This window comes from Lemur catta, chromosome 14 (genome assembly GCF_020740605.2).
Source record: "Lemur catta isolate mLemCat1 chromosome 14, mLemCat1.pri, whole genome shotgun sequence".
Classification (NCBI taxonomy): Eukaryota; Metazoa; Chordata; class Mammalia; order Primates; family Lemuridae; genus Lemur; species Lemur catta.
The window spans coordinates 27,277,578-27,303,282 of NC_059141.1; the positions used below are offsets into that span (position 1 = coordinate 27,277,578).

The following is a 25,705-nucleotide window of genomic DNA, read 5'->3' on the forward strand; positions in this document are numbered from 1 at the left end:
CTCTCCCCTAAGGCTTGAACTCCACTGTATTTTTTTCCACACCTAGGGAGCCTGGCATATAAAGTAGCTGTCCATTTTGTACTGCTATAACAGAATACCACAGACTGGGTAATTTATAAAGAATGAAATTTATTTCTCATAGTTCTGGTGTCTGGGAAGTCCAGGATCAAGCCACCAGCATATGATGAGGGCCTTCTTGCTGCATCCTCTGTGTTCTCATTTTAAGGGTGGATCTGAATTCAATTTTGGAATAGTTCTAATTGTCAGAGATTAAACACACTATTTTAAAATGTAACATTCTTACCACCACTATGCTGAACGAGAGTTGGGCAGAGACCATTGGGGAAACCTGATGACTAGGGGACAAATCATTCATTGCAGTGCCAAAATGTTCCTATTTAAACAGCCAAAGTTTGCAAATGGGTGTAAATTGATCCAATCTATTTTCGAGGTGTGCCTGGGATAATCGTAATTTGTGTAAATTGATCTAACTTATTTTCGAGGTGTGCGTGGGATGTAAATGATCAACACTGACAAACACACCTTATGAAATCTACCATCGAGCCGAGGGTGCCAGCTTTTCTACCTCCCTGGAAGGCGCGCCAGCAGGGGTCCAGCAGGCTCCCCCGGCCCCCGGCCCCTCCCCGGCCCCTCCCCGGCCCCAGACGCTCTCCCGAGAATCGAGCCCCGCCTCCCTGCGTCCGCCGGGGCCTGGCGTGCAGGCCCGCCACGTGGAGCGCCAGCCGGATTCTCAGAAGGCGCCTACGCCGTTGCCGTGGCGCAGCTGCGCGCCGGCCTCTCGCCCCACGTCAACAGCGGAGGCCCTCTGCAGGCGTTTACTCCTACTCCACTGACGTAACGTTATCGTGCGGGACGTGGACGGAAGAAAAAGGAGAGTGAGCTGGCGCCGGAATCAGCGCGGCGCGGAGTGAGGGCCGGCCGCGGGGCCGGGCGGCGGTGGCGGCGAGGCAGGTACGCCGCGAGCGGACGGGGGAGGCGAGGAGCCCTCGTCTCTGTGGAGGCGGGTGCGCGCCCAGGCCCGGGCGGGAGGGGCGTGAGCGCCGGGCCGCGGGTCGCCCGGAGGCTGCGGAGGCGCGGCCCGAGCAGGTGCTGGGGCGCGGGGAGGTGGCCCGCGGGTGGGTGTGGGCGCCGGCCGAGAGATGGCGGCGGCGGCTGTGGGCAAGCCGGGGCGCGCTGCAGGGCCCGGCGCGGTCCCACATGATGGGGCGCGGAGGCTCCGGGGTCTGCGGATGGCTTCGGGCCCCCAACCTTCTGACCGCCCCTGGGAGCACCCACATGAGGAAGTGGGCCCGGCGGAGGCTTGAAGACGCTGCGGGGCCCCTTCTGGGTCCGAAAGTCCGAAACCAGCTTCCAGCGCACCTGCACGGGTGGAATGCGGCGGTTGGTAACTGGCCGCACGGACTCTCAGGGGCCCGCGTCTTCAGTTCCCCGCGGCCACCCGGACTTTCGTGACCCTCTCCGAAAAGCCAGGCTCCCTTTTGCAGTATGGCACACGGTGTGTGGTCCTGCCTTCCTGTCTCATCAGGGCGCCCCCAGCTTCCGCCACCCACCCACCTCATCCCTTCCCCCACCATTATCCCCTGCCTTCTGAGGTGGTGAGATTTATCACTGGATCTTTGTCTTTACCTGGTGAGCCATATGCTGAGCATGTTTCTGGGTGAGGTTTGTTGGGACTGAAGTTCAGTTCTCTGTCCAAATCAGTGAGATAAGGGCTTTCTGTTTAGCATGTGTAAAGTGGTACTTGAGAAATGTCCTGAGTGAAAACATGGAAACTTTTTTCAACCGATGACATTGAGTCTAGACACACACACACACACACACCCACACACACACACACACACACACACACGCACACATCCTTTGCTCCTTGGGATCAGCTGTCTGCTTTTTCAGGCCGTAATAAACGCTGGCATGGTGAACCATCCATTGCAATGAGAGTGGCCAAACTCCGGAGGTCAGTCAGAGATGGTGTGGTACACGGGAGAGGCCAGGAGGCATAGTTTCTACTTGTCTTCAGCCTCTAACTTAGTGACTGTAAACATTCAGAGCTCTCAGTTACTCATGGATAGTAAAGGGGGTTTCCAGTCAATAAATATATATGTGCTTATTTCCATCAGTGAATATTTATTGAATTCTTTGTTCCTGTAGTGGGTCTTGAAGGAAATAAAAAAAAGGTTGTAAGACATTGTGAGTGCCTAAAAGACAGAAGGAGGAAAACTGACATTTACTGACCATCTGTTGTACTCAAGCACTTTCCGTGCATTATCTCATTTAATTCTCACAGTAATCTCATGAGATCCTTAGTGCTATTATCCCTGATTTACAAGTGAGGAAACTGAGGCTTAGATTAACTCTCTAAAAGGCACACAGCTAGCAAGCACAGAGCTCAAACCTAAATCTATCCAACTCCAAAGTCCAGGTACCTCATCATCAGTAGGAAGTTTATAATCCAGATGGAAAAAGCAGGAGAATCATATGAATAAGTTAAAAGCTAACCTGTAGGATTATGTCCAGCCTTGAGAGACTAGAGTTTCTGAGGAAGGTTTCATGAAGGAGATGGAACTAGAATTTAGTGTCACTATTTGATTTCACCCTTTGGCTCTTCCGTTCACATGTAAATAATTATTTAGCAGCCATTATTGAAGGAATTTATGTAAATAGCAAACATAGACCATGGGCTAAAATCATACTTCAGTGTTATGCAAAAACTGAAGTCAAGATGTCACTAACAATTTATATTGCCTACTAGATGCCATATGTTTTATAGCAAATGCATCCTACCAGTCTTTTCTCTCACCCATTTCTGTGCCTTTGTGCAGTATAAATTATAAGCAGCAATACATGCCATTCCTTATTTTTCTTCACTCTGGGGCTCACCGCTAGTATTTTGAGGCACATTAAAGAGGGCTGGGATATATCCACCAATCTATAGAGCCAAAAGTTAAAAGGAAGTCCACAAGCAAAGAAGGTGAAGTATTTTTCTTACTTTATGAAAACAGCAATGTCCCTGTAGCATAATAAGAGCTGCAATAATGAATGACTTGTTCTCTGTGTACATATAGGAAGGAGTCACCTATTTTTTTGTGAAATAAACTATGCTTTTCTTTGTCTAAAGCCTCAAGTTTGACCCAAGGTGGGGAAATAGTGATAACTACCATGTTCTCAACTCTGAGATTTCTAGCCATGTACTCATCCTCTACAGGATGTGCTCCTAGTCATTTAAAATGTTAGGCAGTTGCAGGCATTGCCACTTCCTTCCAGGCATGCAAGAGTTGCTTTCTGTTACTGTGAGCAGCAAAGAAGGACATAACAGCAGCCTCTGGCCTTTCCTCTCTCTTCTCATGCCTGGCAAGGATCAAGCTGACATTTCAAACATATGGGTTTCAGGGTTCTGCTGGGAAGTGATAGCAGGAGGGTGGAGATGGTTGCTTTAGGGTGTTGGATCTGTTATTAATCTTTTGTAGGCCCCCTAATGGTATAGGAATTATATGAACATTGAGTATCACTACATAAACACTGTACCTTAAAGAGTTTTTGTCACTCACAATATTCATAACCCTTAATTGCTGTTTGCTTACATAAAAACTAAGGTGGTTTTAGTAAGGAAGGGCTAGGATTAAAGCCTGGAAAGGAGCCATTTGTTCTTTCTCTTCTGTAATACAGAGGTGAGAATTTCCCTAATAGAGAGGAGTTTGGAGCAGGAAGGTCAAATTTTACTCTGAAAATAAGGGGAAGTAGAGGGAAAAAAATGAATTGTCTGGTATTTTTTATTATTCATTTTTTGAAAAATGTATTCTGCAGATACTTTGATCAGTGACCACATCTCAGCATGTTGAGTCAAGTTTACCACTGTGGGTTGCAGCCCTTCAAGCAACGTCTTCTGCCCTGGGTCAAGTGCACAGCTTTCTCCAGATCTCGTATGTACCATAGGAAACTTATAAGTATATGGGAAATTTGGTAGTCAAACTGCATTGCAAGCAAGGTTGTAAAGGAGGGGGAAAAATGTAGTTTGGCAGAACTGGAGAAAAGCAAGGAGGCAATCTGCTGGTGAAATGTTCTAAGTGTTTGTATTTGTTAATAAAGTAGTCCCTGTCTTCATTCTCCCCAATTTTTACAGGCTACTTTACTTTTGTTCATTGCCTTTTTTGTAATTAAATTTTTAATTTTGAGAAAGTTATAGATTCACTTGAAGTTGTAAGAAATAATACAAAGAGGTCCCTTATTGTACCCTTTACCCAACTTCACCCAGTATCTCAACCAGGATGTTGACACTGATACAGTCAAGATATAGAACATTTCAATTACCACGGGATCTTTTATATTTCTCTTTTATAGACGGTCCCCTCTTCCTATCCCTAATCCCTGGCCACCATTAATCTGTTCTACATTTTTGTAATTTTGTCATTTCAAGAATGCTATATAGGCTGGGCACAGTGGCTATAATCCTAGCACTTTGGGAGGCCGAGGCAGGAGGATCACCTGAGGCCAGGAGTTGGAGACCAGCCTGAGCAAGAGCGAGACCCCGTCTCTACAAAAAATAGAAAAATTAGCAGAGCATGGTGGCACATGCCTCTAGTCCCAGCTACCTGGGAGGCTGAGGCAGGAGGATCACTTGAGCCCAGGCATTTGAGGATACTGTGAGCTACAACACCACTGCACTCTAGCCCAGGCAATAGAGCAAGAACCTGTCTCAAAAAAAAAAAAGAAAAAAGAATGCTAAATAAATAGAATGATATAATATGTGACCTTTCAGGATTTTTTTTTTAACTCAGCATAATTCTCTGGAAATTATTTAAGTTGCTAAGTGTATCAGTAGGTTCCTTTTTTTTTATTATTGAATAGTATTTAATGCTATCAGTATACCACAGTTAGTATAACCATTCACCCATGGAAGGACATCTGGGTTTCCATTTTTTGGCTATTATGAATAAGGCTGCTGCGGATGTTTGTGTACAGGATTTTGTGTGAACATAGTTTTCATATGGCTGGGGTAATTGTCCAAAAGTGCACTTGTTGGGTCAGATAGTAGTTATATGTTTAGTTTTATGAGAAACTGCCAAAGTGTTTTTGCAAAGTGACTGTACCATTTAACATTCCCACCATCATTGTATGAGTGATTCACTTTCTCTGCATCTTTTTTTTTAATGAAATATATTTCTTTTTTCTTTCCTTTTTTTTTATTTATTTGTATATGAGACAAGGTCTTGTGCTGTTGCCCAGGCTGGAGTACAGTGGCATGATCACAGCTCACTGCAAGCTCAAACTCCTGGGCTTAAGCAATCCCCTTACCTCAGCCTCCCAAGTGGCTGGGACTACTGGAGTGTGCCTCCATGCCTGGCTAATTTTTTTTATTTTTATTTTTTGTAGAGATGGGATCTCGCTATGTTCCCCAAGCTGGTCTCTGTATATTCACTAGCATTTGATGTTGTCACTCTTTTTTATTTTAGCCATTCTGATAGGTACATAGTAATAGCACATTATGGCTTTAACTTGCTTTTCCCTAATAACTAATCATGTTGAACATCTTTTCATGTGCTTATTTACTATCTGTGTGTCCTCTTCAGTGAAATGTCTGTTCATGTCTTTAGCTCATTTTCAACTGGAAAGTTTTTTTACTATTGAATTTTGAGAATTCTTTATATCTGTCTTAATCCGTTTGTGTTGCTATAAAGCAATACCTGAAGCTGGGTAATTTATAAAGAAAAGAGGCTTGTTTGGCTCATGATTCTGCAGGCTGTACAAGAAGCATAGTGTCAGCATCTGCTTTTGGCAAGGGACTCTGGCTGCTTCTACTCACGGAGGAAGGGGAATGGGAGCCAGTGTGTGCAGATCCCACAGCAAGAGAGGAAGCAGAGAGAGAGGAGGAAACGCCAGGCTCTTTTTAATAACCAGTTCTCATGGGAACTAGGAGTGAGAACTTCCTCCCTCAAGAATGGCAGCATGCCATTCATGAAGGATCTGCCCCATGATCCAAACACTTCCCACCAGGCCCCACCCCCAGTGTTAGGGATCAAATTTTTTTTTTTTTTTTTTTTTTTTTTGAGACAGAGTGTCGCTTTGTTGCCCTGGCTAGAGTGAGTGCCGTGGCGTCAGCCTAGCTCACAGCAACCTCAAACTCCTGGGCTTCAGCGATCCTGCCTCAGCCTCCCAAGTAGCTGGGACTACAGGCATGTGCCACCATGCCCGGCTAATTTTTCCTATATATATTTTAGTTGGCCAGATAATTTCTTTCTATTTTTAGTAGAGACAGGGTCTCGCTCTTGCTCAGGCTGGTCTCGAACTCCTGACCTCGAGTGATCCACCCGTCTCGGCCTCCCAGAGTGCTAGGATTACAGGCGTGAGCCACCGTGCCTGGCCAGGGATCAAATTTTAATGTAAGACTTGGTGGGGCCAAATGAACCACATCCAAACCGTAGTACTTCTAGGTATATACATAACACAACCATAGTCCTTTGTTGAATATGTGGTTTGCAAATTTTTTTCTCCCAGTTTGTTACCTTGTCATTTCATTCTCATAACATGGTCTTTCATGGAGGAAAATTTTTTATTTTGACAAAGTCTAATTTATCAGTTTTTCCTTTTATGGATTTTATTTTTGGAGTCAAGTCCAAATCAACTGTTTGGCCCTAGATCATGATGATTTTCTCCTTTGCTTTTTCCTGAAAGTTTGATAGCTTTACATTTTACGTTTTAAGTCTGTGATCCATTTTGAGTTAATTTTTATATAAGGTGTGAGATTTAGGTCAAGGTTCATTTTTTTGTCTATGGATATCCAGTTGTTCAGCATCATTTGTTGAAAGACTGTTTATGATGTTTTGAGTTGGCTATCTCCTTGATACTACCACGTTCTTATCAGTAGTCCATCTCCAAGCTTCACTGCAAGAGAACTTGCTTACCAACTAAACAAGCTTATCATCACCCAGAAAAATCTCTATTTCCCACTCATGTAAAGAAGAATATAAGGTTGAAAGTATAAGGTTTCAGAATCTATAGCCAGGCTTTCTGGGTTTGAAAATTAGCCCTGCCGCTTACTGGGGAACTTAGTAACTTAAAACTACAACTATCTATTTAGGTCACAACTTTATGGGTTGGCATTTTGTACTAGGCTCAGCTACATAGTGTTCAATGTCTATATTAGCTCTCTCAGATTGACTCAGGGCTGATTGTTGGGAGCCAGGGGGGCTCTGCTGGGATGGTAGATCATTTCTGCTCCATCTAGTCTCTCATCCTCTGGCCAGATGTTCATGGCTTCTTCACATGATGCTTGCAGGGTTCCCAAGACAGCAAGCATGGAAGCTGCGAGTCCTCTTGAGACTTAAGCTCAGAATTTATACAGTATTCCTTCTGCTACACTGTTTTGGTCATTGGGCCAGCCCAGATTTAAGGAGTTGGGAAAATACACTCTACCTGCTGATAGGAGAAGTTGCAAAGTATTGTGGCCATTTCTGTAATCTGGTAATGTTGGTAAATTACTCAGTTTCTCTGGGCCTCTTGTTTTCTTGTTTATAAAATGGGGATAATAATAATAACCAACTCAGTGATACCTGACTCATGAGGCTTAACTCATGACAATTCAGTAAGATCATGATGATGATGATGATGATGGTGATGATAGGTCTGAGTGTGGAAAAACTTTTCCTCTGCTCTCACTACATGACAGCAATCAATACAGAAGACTCTGTGATCAAATGTGGTAGGATTTCTCCCCCCAATACACCAAGCAAGCAATCAGTTCTGTGGCAGATACCAGCTGGGTGTCCTCCAATTCAGTTCTCATGCTGTTTACCTGGAAATAGCATCAGATTCCACAGAGTGAAGGCTCAGTCCCCAAGACTGCCCCCTCCACGAGTCACAAGTCCAGGCCTCCAGAACTTCTGACTTCAAGTTGAGGTTCCCCTGACCCCCTCTTTAGGTTTGATTAGTTTGCTAGAGTGGCTCACAGAACTCAGGGAAACATGTTTACCAGTTTATTATAAAGGATATTATAACACACAGGATGCAGATGAACAGATGCATAGGACAATGTATAGGGGAAAGGGTGCAGAGCTTCCATACCCTCCCAGGGCACGCCCGCCACCCTACAGGAACCTCCATGTGTTCAGTTATCCAGAAGCTCTCCTAACCCTGTCCTCTTGGGCCTTTTGTGGAGACTTCATTGGATAGGCATGATTGAAACATGGACAACCATGTCTAAATGTGATTGGACAAAAAGGGTGTGATCTAATACTAATTGAATGGGAAAACCCAGCAGGTCCTGTCTGTTCAGATTCTTCTTGGCCTCTCTGTGCAGCATTTCTTCCTCCAAGGTATGGAGCAGGACCCCTTTTAAATTGGGTGTCTTATGACCCACAGTCAGATTAGAGTCCTGCCTTGGGTAGGTGAAAGGAGGGCAAGAAGAGGTCAGAGAGAGAGATTCTCTTTTCTGAGGCTTGCTTCTGAAACCTAAAGTGCCCCGACATTATAACAAAGGACTGTAACAAGGGCTGTAGATTTAATGAGCAGGAACTGTGAATAAAAACATATATATATATATATATATATATATATATATATCATAATAGCACAGTAGGTAAGACTTTTTTATAATACCAGTTAATATTTATTGAGCACTTATTTTGTGCCTGTCTCTGTTCATGCATTAACATGTTTCATCCCCCATAACAACCTTATGAGATAGGTAAGGTAACAGCAAGTAAGTGGAGGATTGAGATTCCAACTCAAGCAGTCTGGCTCCAGAGCCTACACTTGTCCTTTTTATAACTTCTACCTCTATATAAAGTGTATGAACACTTAGCACAGCTCCTGGCATATAATTAGAGTTCACTTCAATATTTTTACTCTTGACATTATTATTTATTCTCATAGCCTCATTCATAGAAGGAGGCACTTTCTAATTGTGTCCGTAGATTTGGGGATTTTTGTATTCAGATTTTTCTGAAGCGTGGAGCTCTGTGTTCACTGACCTTGATGAGCAGAAAAAAAGAATAAGGAAGGCAAAATGGAGACCAACAGAGAAGGAAATGGAAGGCCAGGAAGAAAGAGAGCAATCATGTCGGGGTCCCCTCGTGCTCAGGCCTGGAACACAGCCTCATTGATTGCTGAGCATTGGGCCTCTGATGCTGAAGAGGTCAAAGGTTCTCCTCCCTAGGAGTATAATCCATGGCACTTTTGAGGAATACGGACAGCCCTCCTCCCACCCCCACCACACACGCACACACATACACCTCACTGTCCTTTATACTTACTAGGAGGAGACAGATTTTCTTTGGAACTCAGAGCCTAAAGGTCCTTAGAAGATGGAAAAGGATTATTCATATAGAACCCTTGGATTTTCCTAACTAACCAAGACTTTCCCAGTCCTTAGTATAGACCCTAAAAAGTATAATACACTGTAGAACATAAAAAATGCCCCAAGAAAGGTAAGGTCAATTTGGAAGGATAAAAGGCATTGTTCAATAGGAACCCCCAAAAGCCCTGCATCCCATGAAGCTCTTCTTGGTTGTAGAACATACTGGACTTCACTGAGTTTTTACCTGCTTGAAACCTTGTTGATAGTTGTGACCTCGTCTTGAACCTTATCAGCCCTGATCTGCTGTGACATAGTTGCCTGCAGCCAGAATGACTGGAGACTGTCTGTACCTGAGCCATGCCACCTACCCTCCTGTGCTGATACACACTGTGGGTCAGAAGTCTCCTTCATGCTGGCCTGGCTGTTGCATTCTGATTGGTTTCTGCCATTGGATTACCTGGACTGACATATATGCCACTACTTGTCCCTGAGGCATTCTCTCAGATTGCTCCCCTCATGGTCACCACCCTTCCAGGACGGGACAGGCCCTTCAGTGGACAGGAAAGAAACGGACAGCAGGGCAAAGGGTTGCATGATACTTGGTATAGCTCTGAACTCTGCAAACAGCCACTGATGATCCCAGGTCCAAACCCAAGGGAATTAAGTCTGTCTCTCCACCACGTTTTTGTCAGGTTAGTGAGGCCAAACCATATGCATACAACTTTTTTTTTTTTTTTTTTTTTTGAAACAGGGTCTCTCTCTGTTGCCCAGGCTTGAGTGCAGTGATGTCATCATAGCTCACTGCAACTTCAAATTCCTGGGCTAGCAGTCCTCCCCCTTCAGCCTACCAAGTAGCTGGGATTACAGGTACATGCTGCCATGCCCAGCTAATTTTTCTATTTTTGGTAGGGACAAGGGGCTTGGTTTTGCTCAGGCAGGTCTCAAGCTCCTGATCTCAAGTGAACCTCTCACTGCGGCCTCCCAGAGTGCTAGGGTTACTGGCGTGAGCCACCGTGCCCAGCCAACCTGTACAACTTTTAAGCTTTGACTTAGGTGTATGTATTGCTTATGATAATATTCCTGAAGACTGAGCCAGAGTACCTAATTTAACCTAATGAAGGAAACTTAACCCCAAAACAAACCAGGGACTCCCCTAGCAGAAAGAGACAGTCCACCTGTAGATCCAGAAAGGATGCCAAAGCCTTAGCAGCTTTGTGCCAGGAGCTAGACTGCATACCTATTGTGAGAAAAGACCAGATTATCTTTCTTGTAACTCCACAAACCTAAAACCTAGTCACTTAAAAAAATGGTTATTTAAGGGAAAGAAGGACTCTTTACTACTTCATTAAAAATGTTCTAAGATTTGTGTGTCATTAAAAACATTTTAAGATTTGTGTGTGAAGGAGGCAGGGAGACAGGAGAATACCCACCATTGTTACAGTGTAGAGAATAAGGATAGCAGCTAGACTGTGGTTAAGGAAGGAGTTAGTGGTCAGGAGACAGAGTCAGAGGTCTAGAAAATTTTGAAAGGAAAGTGATAATGATTGATTCAAGCCTCAAGTAAATAAAGGTAAATATAGAGCAATGGTCCGAACGGTGGCTTGGAATGATTATTTTAGTAATTCATTCAAATCTTTATTAGCTGCCTGTAATGACACACAGAAAACTCTTTGCCAGGAATTGCCTAAAGTTTAATCCTGCTGAGAACCTGTGTTACCCACCTTGTCTTGCTTCTTGCTGTCAGAAAGTCCCACTAAAGTAAGACCCCTGTTCCTGAACAGCATTTCCTCTGCTGCTTAGGCCCCAGCTGCCCATCTGCATGTGCACTTATTCGCCTTCTATGTCAGTTACAAGTAGGTACATGTAACAGGAACCTCAAAGTAACAAATAGTTAAAACAGTATAGAAATGTATCTCTCTCCTCCGGAAGGAAGCCTAGCAGTCCTATAAGAAGGTAGGCAGTCCAAGCTTCCAGAGTAGCACTGTAAAATCATCAGGGATCCCTGCTCCTTCTTGTGGCTTCACAGTTGCTAGTATGTTTTCTTGTTGTCCAGAATAGATGTTTGAGCTCCAGCCTTGATACCCATTTTCCAAGCGGCAGGATGGGTGAAGGGAAAAAGAAAGCACTTCTCTTTTTATAAGGAAGTTCCTAGAAATCCCACATAACATTTTCACATGTGTCTCGTTAGTCAGAACTTACTCACATGGCCATGTCTTGCTGAGCAAGAAAAGCTGGGAAATGTAGTCTTTTGATTGGTGGCAGTGCACCCAGCTAAAACTTGGGGATCTAATTTGTGCGAGAAAGGGCAAATGAGTAGTTGGTGAGCAGCCAGCAGGAGGAGGTGGGCCATGAGAAGTGGGAAAGGGTTTCTAGGCCTGACATTTGGCTTTTACTGAATGAAACTCTTCTGCTTCTGGCTTTATGCAGATATGTTTTCAGCTTTTTAAAATCAACATTTTTTTTTTTCCTCCTTAGAAATCTGGTACAGTGTTGCAAGAAAAAGAATCAGGAAAGGATTGCTTAGGGGCAGATGTCCAAGGGATAGAAAGAAAGTATCTGACTCCAACATTACTTTTCCTTCAGGAAGCCTGCCAGATTCTTTTATCATTGTTGCTGGCATCTAGACTCACGCTGCCATGTCAGAGAGAAAAATTGTGGGTGAATTAGTTAATCTTTTTATTATACCAATTACTTTTCTCTTTAATGTCTTTGCTAATCAGACTCTCCCTGTTTTTATGTTGGTGTGGTTTCTTTAGAAACATATTTTTCTGATTATGAAAGCAGCGCATTTTTACTGCATAAATTTGGAAAATATAGGAAAAAATAAAGAAGAAAATTAAAAATTACCCATAATCCCATCAAGAGATAAATATTAATATTTTGATTTATTTTATTCACCTTTTCCCCCACTCCAAACCCTTGTTAGTTATCTTTCTTCTATGTATTTAGAAATGCGTATGAAACTAACGTATCCTGAGCATTTTTCTGTTGTTAAAAATTCTAAAAATGTTAATCTTTCTCCCATTTTTTTGACGTTCACTGTGCTTCTGATTTTTCCTGCCATAAATAACACAATGAATAGCTTTCTGATAAATCTCTTTGTCCCCATCTCTGATTTATTTCTGAACATGAAATTGCTATATCAAAAGATGTGAACATTTTTTAAGGCTTTTGATAAATTTTGCCACCATCCCTTCAGGAGAAATTATTTCATTTATATGGCTGTGACCTGTGTACTGAGTGCAAACTCCATACTAGAGTTGACTAGACTAAGAACATGCTAGATAGAGCTTTTGATATACTGTGCTGGTTAATAATCATAAAGCTATTTTTTGGTGAGTAAACTGGTTAATACTGTGCATGCATGGTTTTACTGAGAAAGTATATTGTGTATTTCTTTTTTTCTTGCGTTCAACTTTGGTAGCTACAGATCATGTCCAGACTTCAGCCATCAGACATGTTCGTTCTTGGAGCAATATCCCCTTTATCACTGTACCCCTCAGTCGTGCACATGGCAAGTCCTTTGCCCACCGCAGTGAGCTGAAACATGCCAAGAGAATCGTGGTGAAACTTGGAAGTGCTGTGGTGACCCGAGGGGATGAATGTGGCTTGGCACTGGGGCGCCTGGCATCTATTGTTGAGCAGGTAATTGCCAAGATGGAAAATTCTGCTGTACTGAAATTCAGTTTTTTAAGTTGTTCGTCCAGGCTTATCAACTTGTAAAAATAATCTTGATTTGAGCACAACAGATTTAACCCAATCTGAAAACTGTCTTCCCCAATGTAAATGTCAGTGGAAAACAGCATCCCAGGGCAAGAGAAGGTGATGTTAGGAAGTAGAGATGATTTTGTGCAGTTCTTCCCTCAGCCTTCAGATGATAAGGAGCTGTCTGCATCTGGGATTCTTAGTTCTGGCTGCACATTAGAATCATCCCAGGGGCCTGGGGATAACAGGGCTTCACATCCAGCTGTTTAATAAATATCTCTGGAATGGGGCATCTGTGTTTATAAAATTCCTCAGGTAACTAATGTTTGCCAGGGTTGAATACCCAGATGGATATGTGTAAATACCAAGTTTTTTTTTTTTTTTTCTGTTTTTCTGGTTTGAGTCAAAACCCAGACATCCAGGCATCCCAGAGATAAAGCTAGAGCTCTTCCAATCCAGCTGTGACTCAACCCTCTCCTTCATAATCATATTTTTAATTTTTAAAAAACAACTTTCCTAAGGAATTGGTATTGGGAAACTCCTAATGTGAAACTTGATGGAATTTTCTTCTTTTATTTTCTATACTAAGCAATTATCAAACCTGCCTCCCAGATTGAGTCCATCAGATCAATTCAGTTTAGCAAATACTTACTAAAGGGATACATTGTGAGGGGCATAACAGAGCTCTAACTATTGTCTCTGCCCTTGTGGAGCCAGAAGCAGGACTCCCCCCAAAATTAGGTGATTGTTCAAGGCAGTAAATATCCAAATGAGTGAACCCAATTAATGGTGAGTGATGGGTCCAGAGATGGGAAAGTCAGATGAGAGTGTGGTTGTTCCTGGGGCTTCCTAGGAGAGCTGGAAATCAGCCTGGATCTTAACAAGTGGTAGGATTTGCACCAACAACGGAGGTGAAAAGGTCCATGCTGCTAAGTGCAGGGTATGATCAGTACATGGAGTTGTGCAGCCTACTAGTTCTGGGGAAGGGACAGACTCTAGGAGAGGATTAGAGATAGCAGACAGACAGAAATGCGTATGGCCAGAGGGGAGATGAACTTGAAAGTAGTGGTGATCTCATCAGGGAGAATGGGAAATAAAGTGGATTATTCCATTGGGCAGGGCTCTGAAGCCAAGTAGGTGAGTTGCAGTTCAGTCTCAAAAGCAGATTGAAGATTTTGAGCAAAGGAGAAACTTGGTGAATACGGTAAGGAGAACCTGGTAAAGGTTTGCTTAGGTTACCGGTTCCCCTTCTGGGGCCACCTGTGGAGCTAATGGAAGGACTCCCTCGATCAGGGCAGTGCCTGATACACAGTCAACTCTCTTGTCCAAGGCGTCTGATTATATTACGTGGACTCAGGAGCCAACGCAAAGTGGCTTCCACTGGCCAAAGTTGAGACGATCTGAACATCAACAAAGGTTTGCAGTGCAATGAAATATATTTAAATCCATGAGTTCATAATGACACTTACAAAAACCTCATTGGTCATCTTTGGAGGGTACAAGAGAACATATTCATTATTTTAAAAGTATATTGGTAAAGGTAAAAGGACAGACATTTGTCCTGCTTTTCATAGACAGACTGTACCTCAAGGTAACCAAATAGTTGATGAAGGAAAGTTACCTTTTATGGAAGTATTCCAGCCTATAAATGGAGGAGGAATTATTGAATTAGAATATCAACATTTTGCAGCCCCTAATGGGATAATGGATCTTGGCAATGATCAACACCTGTTAAGAAAGACAGCCAGGCATTGTATATCCCTTGGTAGATATGTACACTACAATCTATAAAGAATTCTCAAAAAAAAAAAAAAAATTAAGCCTCCATACCTAACAGCAGTTTGCTAGGAATACAGAGTTCAATATTAAACAATACTATAGGGACACAATCAGGAAAGTGTAGTCTGGGAAACCCTAAAGAACAAACAACTCAGTTTAATAAAAAAATTACAGGGGGGAAATAGATGATGGAGGAGGAACTTACAGATTGAAAGAGACTTAAGAGACATTTTAATTAAATGCAATTTATGGGCTTAATTTGCATCTTTATTTGAGCAAGCTAAAAAAAGTTAAGAAAATGTGAACAGTGACTATGTGATATTAAGGATTTCATTGAAATGTTTTAGATGATAATGTTTTATAGACATATGCATATATATTTCCTGTCTTTGAGCAATTACTACTGAAATAGTTGCAGATGAAATAATATCTGGGGCCTGGGGTTTGTATTAAAACAATGGTGGAGGTATAGAAAGGTTATTGGAGAGTGAGAAATTGGCCATAAGAGATCATTGTTGAAACTGTGAGGTACATGATGATTTATAACACTGTTCTCACCATGTTGTTTAAGTATGAAATTTTCTATGATAATAGAGTTACTGTTTGAAATCATGATTTATCACAACTGTCTGTGAATTTCCAAACCAGGTAGTAAGGTCCATGCATCAGAAGGAATGGACAGGTTAGGAATATTGACTCTATTGCTTCTTGATTCTTTTTTTTTTTTTAACGTGGATCTGTTCAAGGTAGGAAACAAAGTGACTACAGCAGATTCTGGACAGAGAGAGCAAAACAAGGTCAACATCTGCCCCTGGTCTAAGCAGAGGTGACCCACAGGGATTAGACATGCCCCAAAACAGCCATATCTCCCCATGTCAAGCCTTTAGAACCTGATAAACCATCTGCTAAGTCTACATTGTAATTCCTACCCCCAGACTTCTGTTCCATGCTTTATTTCCCGGAGAATTAGGCCTTCCACATTACAGACTCCCTGCAGATATCAAGTATAGATACAGATGCCAGACCGGGCTACACACCATAATCCCCTTCTTTTTTTTTTTTTTTTTTGAGACAGAGTCTCACTTTGTTGCCCCGGCTAGAGTGAGTGCTGTGGCGTCAGCCTAGCTCACAGCAACCTCAAACTCCTGGGCTTAAGTGATCCTACTGCCTCAGCCTCCCGAGTAGCTTGGGACTACAGGCATGCGCCACCATGCCTGGCCAATTTTCTCCATATATATTTTTAGTTGTCCAGATAATTTTTATTTCTATTTTTAGTAGAGACGGGGTCTCGCTCAGGCTGGTCTCGAACTCCTGACCTCGAGCGATCCACCCGCCTCAGCCTCCCAGAGGGCCAGGATTACAGGTGTGAGCCACCGCGCCCGGCCCATAATCCCCTTCTTAAAAACGTCTGATTTCTATCTGCCACCTACTAAATAGAAATTTGAAGCAGCCTATAGATGTTTGTATTTTTATCAAACAACCTCGGTGGTTCTTCCAGGACCAACCCAGTGCTGGCCTATAAACTCTTGTGAAGAGAGAAAGAGACAGTACAGTGACTTGTGCCTTTTCCTTCCTCAATGCCAGGTGTCAGTGCTGCAGAATCAGGGCCGAGAGATGATGCTGGTGACTAGTGGAGCTGTGGCCTTTGGCAGGCAACGCTTGCGCCATGAGATCCTTCTGTCTCAGAGCGTACGGCAGGCCCTGCACTCAGGGCAGAACCAGCTGAAAGAGATGGTGAGTGCTGCTGCCCTACACCTTGTAACAGGTCCTCAGGTCTTCTTCCCTCATTCCCAACCACACTTTGTCTGATTGGTATATTGCAGGCAATTCCAGTCTTAGAGGCACGAGCCTGTGCAGCTGCAGGACAGAGTGGGCTGATGGCCTTGTATGAGGCCATGTTTACCCAGTACAGCATCTGTGCTGCCCAGGTGAGAGGATGGGCTTGGCAAGGGGTTGTGGGACCTGTGAGGGTCATTCTTGTGATTCAAGGGATATAGGAGCCAGGCTCTAAAGCCAGACTACCAGAATACAGTCTCAGCTTTATCACTTGCCACCTGGGAGATCTGGAGAAATTCCTTAACCTTTTTGTGCCTCAGTTTCCTCATCTGAAAAATGGGGATAATATCAGCCCATTTGAGAGGGTTTTTGGAAGGACTCAATAAGAAAATTTATGAAAAGTATTTAGTTTAGTGTCTGATACATTTATTAAGAATAGTATATTCTCAATAAATATTAGCTCTTGTTATTATACTAATAACTCTTAGGACTACTACAAGTGCTGATACTTTTGAAGACAGAAAAGTTAGATGTCCTTATTTCATGGCTTCTTTGCTTCTCTTTGCACCTGGTTGCCTTTTATAGTGGATATCTATGAAGCATTGAAGGGAAAGAAAAAGGCTGATGGTTAGTTGGTTTTTCATTCATTCAGCAAATATTTATTGAACACCTATGGTGCACCACGCAGTCTCTTCGGCATTGGGGATACTGTGGTGAACAAATCAGACATAGTTTCAGTTCTCATGGGACTTAAAAATTTTTAGTGGCTAGCCCTAAACGTTCTAGAACCTTCTTTGTATATTATTTCATTTTTACCTAAATTTTCTGAATTTTTTCAATTTATTTTTAATCAGTTCTATTGCTACGCAATAAATAGAAACATCTAAATAGCAATCACTTCACAAAACTGAAAAAATCTAACTCCCCAAATTATTATTTTCAAACTCTTTTACACCCTTTTATGTTATATATAGTACATTGTTTCAAGTTTTGCTTCTTCATTTCCTATTGCTTTTTTACTTATCGTTTTCACAGTTGTCATCAACAGGGATGCTCTGGTATTATACCAGAGTGTCCTAGAGTCAGTGAGTTGAAACAGAAAGGCAGGGACTTGTCACCTAGTGCCTGTGGCTGGGGACCCCACTTTCTGTAATTTTAGGGTTATTTCTGTTAGTATAAATACAATAGAAATCTTGATTACTACCATCCTTTTTTACTGTCTGCCCTCTCTTCTCCTCCACAATCCAGTGATGCGATGTTAGTCTTTAATTTTTTTAAAGTGCCTGGAGCTAGGTGAGGAACCTCAAGTCTAGGAGCTATGCTTTTGTTTCATTTTGGTTTTTCCCAGAGATGATGCTTTCTGAGGGTTTTGTTTTGTTTTAAATGACAGTAGCATTAAAAGTCAGTGACACTAGCCATTGTTTCCTTTAATATTGAGGTGAAAAGTTCCATTGCTCCAGTTCCCAGCAAGCCCCAATCCCTGGGCTTGTCCCTCTTACACTTTGCCTTCCCCACAGGCCATCTTATGGGCAGGAAATCTTTGCCCTTTGCACCTTATCCTGTGGTTCCTTATTTTCTTTAGTAATTCCAAATAGAAGACCATTATCAGTGGCTTTTGAAACTCTGCAATAAGTTGTTTGCCAGGTTAAAGGCTTAAACAAGTACAACAGCTTATTTTTTCCTCAGAAATGAAACTGATTTACACTCAGCAGATTGCCCTCGTCTGAGCACATACTTGCCCTCTTGAGACTCTCCTCTCCTTCCTTTGTGATCATATTCCTAGGCCTTGTTTGTGAAACTGTCTTGGTGACAGTATTGTCCCTGCACCTTAGACCTCCTTCTTGCCTCTCCTATATGTGTTTACTTTCATTATGTGATCTTTCACCATTGTGATTAGACTCTGGATGTTCAGCTTTGACCAATCCTGTTTCTTACAGAATTAACATTTCTGAAAAGGAGTTCATGATCTTCCCTTACAAAAATATGCCCCATTTTGTCTTTCCTTAAACCTTCAGCATTTTAATTCTCCATTCCAGCAGCTAGTACAGGGCCTGGCCTTTCAGAGGTACTCAACAAATTTTTTATCAAGTGAATGAGTGTGTTATTTTTCTCAGTCATATTACCACTTTGTCTTCATCGCCTACATTGCATATATCATCATGACTGCCGTTGTATTGCTGTGTTCTCAGTTACCATAGCCAGCCCCTGGTCAGGCCTTAGCTGTGCCCACTTTTACTATTTCTGTACCCTCCTTGACTGTGTGCTTTCTACTTCAGCTGCCCTTATGCTCATCACCTCCCTCCAACTAAGTTGTATCCTGCCCCTCTTTCATCTTATGACTAAAGACTCACTTGCATAAACTCCTCAGGCTAATCCCAAATGCTCAAATACAGTCTTTGTTAACTCCAGTAATAGTCTGCTTCTGAGCAAGAACAATGACAACATAGCCCTATTCCATTTTGTCTAAATACTTTTCCAAGCAGGATAAACCATTCATTCACTCACTAACCAAATAGTTAAGTGCTTACTATGGCCAGGCCCTAAATCAGATGCTGGGATATAGAGATCTTTTAGAAATTGCCCAGTGCCTGTAGTACCACCTACTCAGGAGGCTGAGGCAGGATGATTGCTTGAGCCCAGGAGTTTGAGTTCAGCCTGGGCAACACAGCGAGACCCTATTTCTTTAAAAAAAAAAAAAAAAGAAAGAAAGAAAAATTAATGGACAGTCATTAATTCCCCCAATATCCCTCTAAAGTAGATACATTAATTTTCTTAATTTTATAAATGGATGATATTTGGTAGCTCTCTGAGGATTGAAGTAGTTTTGCAGGAAGTCTTCAACATCTTTGAATAAATATTCCAGGTGATTGCAATTTTTTTAATCTCTATAAGAATCGGATAAGCATCCAAAGATGTGTTGTGCATTCCAATCTGTGTGGGGTTCCAGAGGCCTAAAGTTTAATTCCCTTATTCTTAGCATCTTTTGTATGGTGGGAAGTTTATCATTTTTCTCCCTCCTACATTTTTGATCTATTTAATTGTTTTAGATTTTGGTGACGAATTTGGATTTCCATGATGAGCAGAAGCGCCGGAACCTCAACGGGACACTTCATGAGCTCCTCCGAATGAACATCGTCCCCATTATCAACACAAATGATGCTGTTGTCCCCCCAGCTGAGCCCAACAGTGACCTCCAGGGGGTAAATGTGGGTGAAGTATTCCTAAGGGTTGAGCATGCTGGAGACACTAACACCATGCTATGCTGCATGTACTAACACCAGAAGCTTGTCATAAGCAAGATGGAGAACTTGGAGGAGAAGCTGTTATCATGGAGCTGTCGCTGCATAAGCTCTTCTGACGTGGGTTTCATTCAACAGGGGGAGGTGCTATAGTGTTTCAAGATGGTACTATGAGCATGGCTTATATATTTCAGTGGATAGAAGCCTGCATGTTTGGAAAGAGGTTGTCAGTAGGCATTGCGTTTTGCAGGCAGAATGGCCTGCAAGAGCTATTACCCACACATTTGGGATCATTGGTTTTTGCCTGCCAGAGCCTAGCCGGGTGCTTCTGTGAGTTTCTTTTTGGACTACGTAGCTCCCTCACTTATGACTTTACTTGCATTCTAGGTTATTAGTGTTAAAGATAATGATAGCCTGGCTGCCCGTCTGGCTGTGGAAATGAAAACTGACCTCTTGATTGTTCTTTCAGATGTTGAAGGTACACAATAATGCTTTTTTCTTTTATCTGCTTGTTTTTTAAATGCTACATGTGTGAGCACATGAGTTTCCCTCTTTGAGTCCTTCTGATCTTTATTTACTATAAATCTTTATTTTCTGAGCCATATGGTCTGACAAAGGGTTTTTATAACTCGGAAGAGGGTGGACGAGTCTGGGAGCTGCAGCTTGAATGCTGAAATGTTTCCAAGTGCTTTCAGTTTTTTGTTTTTTTTTTAATAACAGCTTTATGGAGATACAATTCACATACCATACAATTTACTTATTTAAAGTTTACAATTCAATAATTTTTTTAGTATATTCACACAGTTGTGTGACTGTCACCATAATGACACTCTCATCACCCTGACAAGAAATTCCATACCCATTTGAAATCACTCTCTACTTCTACCCAAGTTCCCGAGCCCTAGGCCACCTCAAATATTCTGTCTCTCTATATCTGGACATTTTATATAAATGGAATCATGCACTACATAGTCCTTTGTTCACTGGCGTTTTTTCACTTCGCATAATGTTTGCAAGATTCATCCATGTTACCGAATGTATCAGTAGTTCATTTCTTTTTATTGTCGAATAATATTCTGCCCCATGGATATGCTATGTTTTATTTATCCATTTATCAGTTGATGGACATTAGGCTCTTATGAATAATACCACTATGAACATTCATGACAAGTTTTTGTGTGAACGTGTTTTTATTTCCCCTAAGAGTAGAATTGCTGGATCATACGGTAACTCTATGTTTAAAAGACTGTAACTGTTTTCCGGGCGCGGTGGCTCACGCCTGTGATCCTAGTACTCTGGGAGGCCAAGGCGGGCGGATCGTTTGAGCTCAGGAGTTCGAGACCAGCCTGAGCAAGAGCGAGACCCCGTCTCTACTAAAAATAGAAAGAAATTATATGGAAAACTAAATATATATATAGTTTAGTTTATATATAAACTAAACTATATATATATATATAAAGTTAGCCGGGCATGGTGACACATGCCTGTAGTCCCAGCTACTGGGGAGACTGAGGCAATAGGATCGCTTGAATTCAAGAGTTTGAGGTTGCTGTCAGCTAGGCTGACGCCATGGCACTCTAGCCCGGGCAACAGAATGAGACTCTTTTTCAAAAAAAAAAAAAAAAAAAAAAAGACTGTAACTGTTTTCCAAAGCAGCTGCACCATTTTACATTCCCACCAGCAGTGTTTGGAGGTTCTAATTTGTTTACATCTTTGCCAACACTTACTTGTTATTATCTACCTTTTTTTATTATAGCCATTCTAATGGGTGTGAAATGATATCTTATTGTGGTTTTGATTGCTTTCAGTTTTTAAAGTAAATCACAGGACAGATTGTTTTAAATTGGAGCCACTGGAGAAAGTGTAGGCTGTTTGGCGACCATGTTCTTCCATGTTACTGTGTTCCTCTCTGCTGTCCCCTTCCTCATGGAGGGGCCCCTCCTGGCTCCATCTGACTTTTTGGCTCTTCTCACTTTTCTTAAGCTGTGTTTCCATTTCACAGTGTGACCCATAAGAAATGTAGTAGCTATGTCCAAAATAGCCAAACCTCCAGATCCCAAGAGGTCCCGCATTACATTCCCAGGACATGAGAAAGACCCTACCTAATTCCCAGCCTACACCAAGGCAGGTTAACCTGCCAGGACTTGTTCTCTGTTTTATACACCTGCAGTGTAAGGTAAGGGCAGGGGCTGCTAGTGGAGACGGGCAAATACAGATGAATTAATCTGTGTTCTGTCCATGTGGAAAGTCAGAGATCCAAACCTACATGTCAATATCTTTACCTATGAGAAGTATTGGTACTATATTTATCCACTATAATTTGAAGTCTCAGGACAGGAGCAGCTAAGTTGGGTCTAGAGAAGGCATTTTGGTTAATCAGCAGGTTTTTACTGAATTTCTACTATGTACAAATAGTGTGCTAGGTGCTTTATAAATGTGAATTTATTCAATCTTTGTAGAAACTCTACAAAGTAGGTAGGTTAGCCTAGTTATACAGATGAATAAATTAAAAATTAAGTTCAGATCAATTAAGTGCTATCTAAAGTCACATAGCAAGTGCTTGGCAGAGGCAGGTTTCACGTTCAGTTGAAAAATCTACAGTCTTCCCTTTCTTCTATATTTCTGGGCAAATAAAGGATGTAAGTTTGCAAAATCAATATATAAAAGCCAATTTGAACTAGACTCTAGTAAGCACTTTCAAACACCAAAATTGATCATTGGCAGGCTTTCACTCTTACTATAATTAGTTTATATTAGTTATCTACTGAGTCTTGATTTTTAGAATAATATCAGAATTTTAAATATGTTCTTGGTAAAATATCGGAATTCTAGGAACCCCTCAATGTCTCTGGAGAAGGTTTGGCTTAGAATTGCCCAATCTTTCTTATGCTGTTATATGAAACTGAAACAACCTCTAAATCCAAGCCTGTGATCTTACTTGGAGAGCTGTGTAGTAGTAGATTGAGGTAGACAGGTAGTGAGAGGTTATTTTTCCTTTTCCTATAATGGTTTGCACTGCTTGTGGTTTGCACTGCTTTGCTCTGTGCTGAACGCTGATTTCCTCACTCCCCCGATTCACTTACTCCCCTAGAGATGTTGTGTATATAACAAGATTGTAGTAAAGGTTTGGAATAACATAGGGCAGAAGTATATTACAGCACAGGAAAAGCAGTAACTTAAAACCAAAATATCACTGCCCAAAATGTCCTCAGCCAGTCCCCAGCCACAGGCAGTGCCTCTCTATCTGTATCCCCCTTAGGTCTTGATTTGACTCTGTTTTCTCAGATCCCTCTCACAGCATCCTCTTCTCCTCTTCCAAGGCTCCTACTCAGTCTTCTTCAAAGAGAAATTGTGAGGATTTTTAATCTTGAATAATATGCGTATAACGTTTCATGCAACTTGTTTATGTCACTCTGCTCAGTTATAAAAGGGACATATGTTTTACGGTAATAAATCCAGACTGAATGCCAAGAGTCATAAGCTCTCCTGCTGGCTCAGCCTAACCTCCACAATGACTTAGTCATAAAAGAGGGAGTATAAATCAGTGCTGTTTCAAAGGGTACTGCGAGAATTAATGAGTACCTTTTCACATTTCATCCTGCTTGGAAACAGTCACATTAAACAGTGTGTGGCTGCTGCACTATTTCTGCAGTAACCACTCTTCTTTTTCAGTTACATCCTTAAGGTACAGCTTCATAAGTCGCAATGGTAGAGGTGAGGACAGTTTGCCAGTGGACTATGGGCAGGGCTAATAAACGTTGTGCTGAGAATACAGCCATGCTCTGATGTTGGGAAACACTTATTCATTAAGCTAGGTTTAAAAGTGTGTAAGGTGAGTCCTCCTGGAGCTGTTTTTCGGTGTGGGTCAACTCCCCACAATTCCTTTGTTCTCTTTTCTGGTTAGAGCAGGTGTTGGTACAGTGGAATTCATCTGGATAAGTAATATACAGAATGGTTGGCAAGTGCCCAGGGAAGCCTGTTTTGGGGACAGTCACTGGTATCACAGCAGTTTCACTGACTCTTGTCTACTCTTCAGGCCTGTTTGACAGCCCCCCAGGGTCAGATGATGCAAAGCTCATTGATATATTTTATCCTGGAGATCAGCAATCTGTGACATTTGGAACCAAGTCTAGAGTAGGAATGGGTGGCATGGAAGCCAAGGTAAGAACTGGTGCCTTAACTGCCTATGCTAGTTATAAAGCCAAAACAGCATTTTAATCCTTTTTACTTTTGTAATTGTTTGGGGCTAATGGTTCAGATACTAGGTACATACACACTTAAATATGCACACATCTGAATACTGGTTTAATGGGTATAGTGTACTTATACTTAGTCATGTCTGTATATGTGTTTTTTATTAATATTATATAAACATTGTGTTCACATTTTAAACTTGAGAGAAGGGCCTATATATTTTTCATAATTCACAAATTCTCTAATATCATCAGCTTAAATATTTCTTGATGGATTAAATCTTTCAAAAATTCTTTCTGTCCCATTAATTGCTCTAAGAAGTCATACCCTTAAGGTACAGTATCATGCATAGCAATGGCAGAGAAGAGGACAAGAGCCCAATTTATAGAAGCTGAAAGTACTGAGGGTCAGACTCTGGTCAAACCCCAGGCTGTTCACTGAGCAGTTCACTGCCATCGATGCACCATAAGTCAAATATAGAAGTTATGAGTCCCATACTAGAGAGTTTCCAGAGAGAACACATTGGAAAGAAAGGATAGGTTGATTCATCTTTAGGAAACATACCCAAGGTTGGGCTGGGAAGTGTGTGTGGGCTGTGTGTGTTTCGGAGCTTCTCAGTTGTTAAAAACATTCCTGCATATATTTAATTTGCTCAATATAAAATTGTATTTTGTCTTTTTGCAGGTTTAAAATGTGGGTGACTGGGTCTGAATCTCATCTTTGATCTGAATCTAATCTTTGGATCTAACCTGCCCCATTAGGTGAAAGCAGCCCTCTGGGCTTTGCAAGGTGGTACTTCTGTTGTTATTGCCAATGGAACCCACCCAAAGGTGTCTGGGCACGTCATCACAGACATTGTGGAGGGAAAGAAAGTTGGCACCTTTTTTTCGGAAGTAAAGCCTGCAGGTAAGTAGTTCTTTATAAGGTCCCAAGGCCTGTAGATGGTAGCTAGTGACACTGTGGCTTGGCTGGAACTGAAGACTGAGTTCTCACTCTGGGATTTTAGATTATAAAATTGATGTGCTAATATGAAATATGGTATTCAGAACACTATTTGCAAAATTGGATTTTGCTTTGCTTTTGTAAAATTCTATCTTACCTACCCAGCTAGGCCTCCTATTCTCTGCAAAATCACTGAGTTAAAGAATATTAGCATCTGTTTTCTCAAGAAACATTCGCTAGGCCCATGCTGGATGCGTAGAGATTCAAAGATCCATAAAATACTGTATGTGGGCTGGGCGAGGTGGCTCACGCCTGTAATCCTAGCACTCTGGGAGGCTGAGGCGGGTGGATTGCTCGAGGTCAGGAGTTCAAGACCAGCCTCAGCAAGAGCGAGACCCCGTCTCTACTAAAAATAGAAAGAAATTATCTGGCCAACTAAAATATATATATAGAAAAAATTAGCCGGACATGGTAGCGCATGCCTGTAGTCCCAGCTACTCGGGAGGCTGAGGCAGTAGGATCGCTTAAGCCCAGGAGTTTGAGGTTGCTGTGAGCTAGGCTGACGCCACGGCACTCACTCTAGCCCGGGCAACAGAGCGAGACTCTGTCTCAAAAAAAAAAAAAAAAAAAAATACGGTATGTGTTCTCAAGTGTTTACAAAGGATAGAATTGCCTTATAATCTGCATTCAGAAAGGCAAACACATTAGAAAATATCATCCAAAGTGGAATTAAAAAGAAATCTTGAAGACATAAAGTATA

The 25,705-nt window shown here is 42.0% G+C and overlaps 1 protein-coding gene across 4 annotated transcripts in view; it reads left to right on the forward strand.

Annotated features, from left to right (window-relative positions):
* Positions 1-708: 708 nt before the first annotated feature.
* The window catches only part of ALDH18A1 (aldehyde dehydrogenase 18 family member A1), a 40,477-nt gene continuing 15,480 nt past the window's right edge, over positions 709-25,705 (forward strand). Inside the window, exons 1-9 of one of the 4 annotated variants that reach the window (XM_045568879.1) lie at positions 709-972; positions 3,823-3,938; positions 12,735-12,955; positions 16,379-16,528; positions 16,618-16,722; positions 19,618-19,776; positions 20,197-20,287; positions 23,846-23,970; positions 24,765-24,909. In XM_045568879.1, the coding sequence (XP_045424835.1) occupies positions 3,851-3,938; positions 12,735-12,955; positions 16,379-16,528; positions 16,618-16,722; positions 19,618-19,776; positions 20,197-20,287; positions 23,846-23,970; positions 24,765-24,909 (1,084 nt within the window). In that variant the 5' untranslated portion in view covers positions 709-972; positions 3,823-3,850. The remainder of the gene's footprint in view (positions 973-3,822; positions 3,939-12,734; positions 12,956-16,378; positions 16,529-16,617; positions 16,723-19,617; positions 19,777-20,196; positions 20,288-23,845; positions 23,971-24,764; positions 24,910-25,705) is intronic. The other 3 variants (XM_045568881.1, XM_045568880.1, XM_045568882.1) reach the window with 3 other exon arrangements.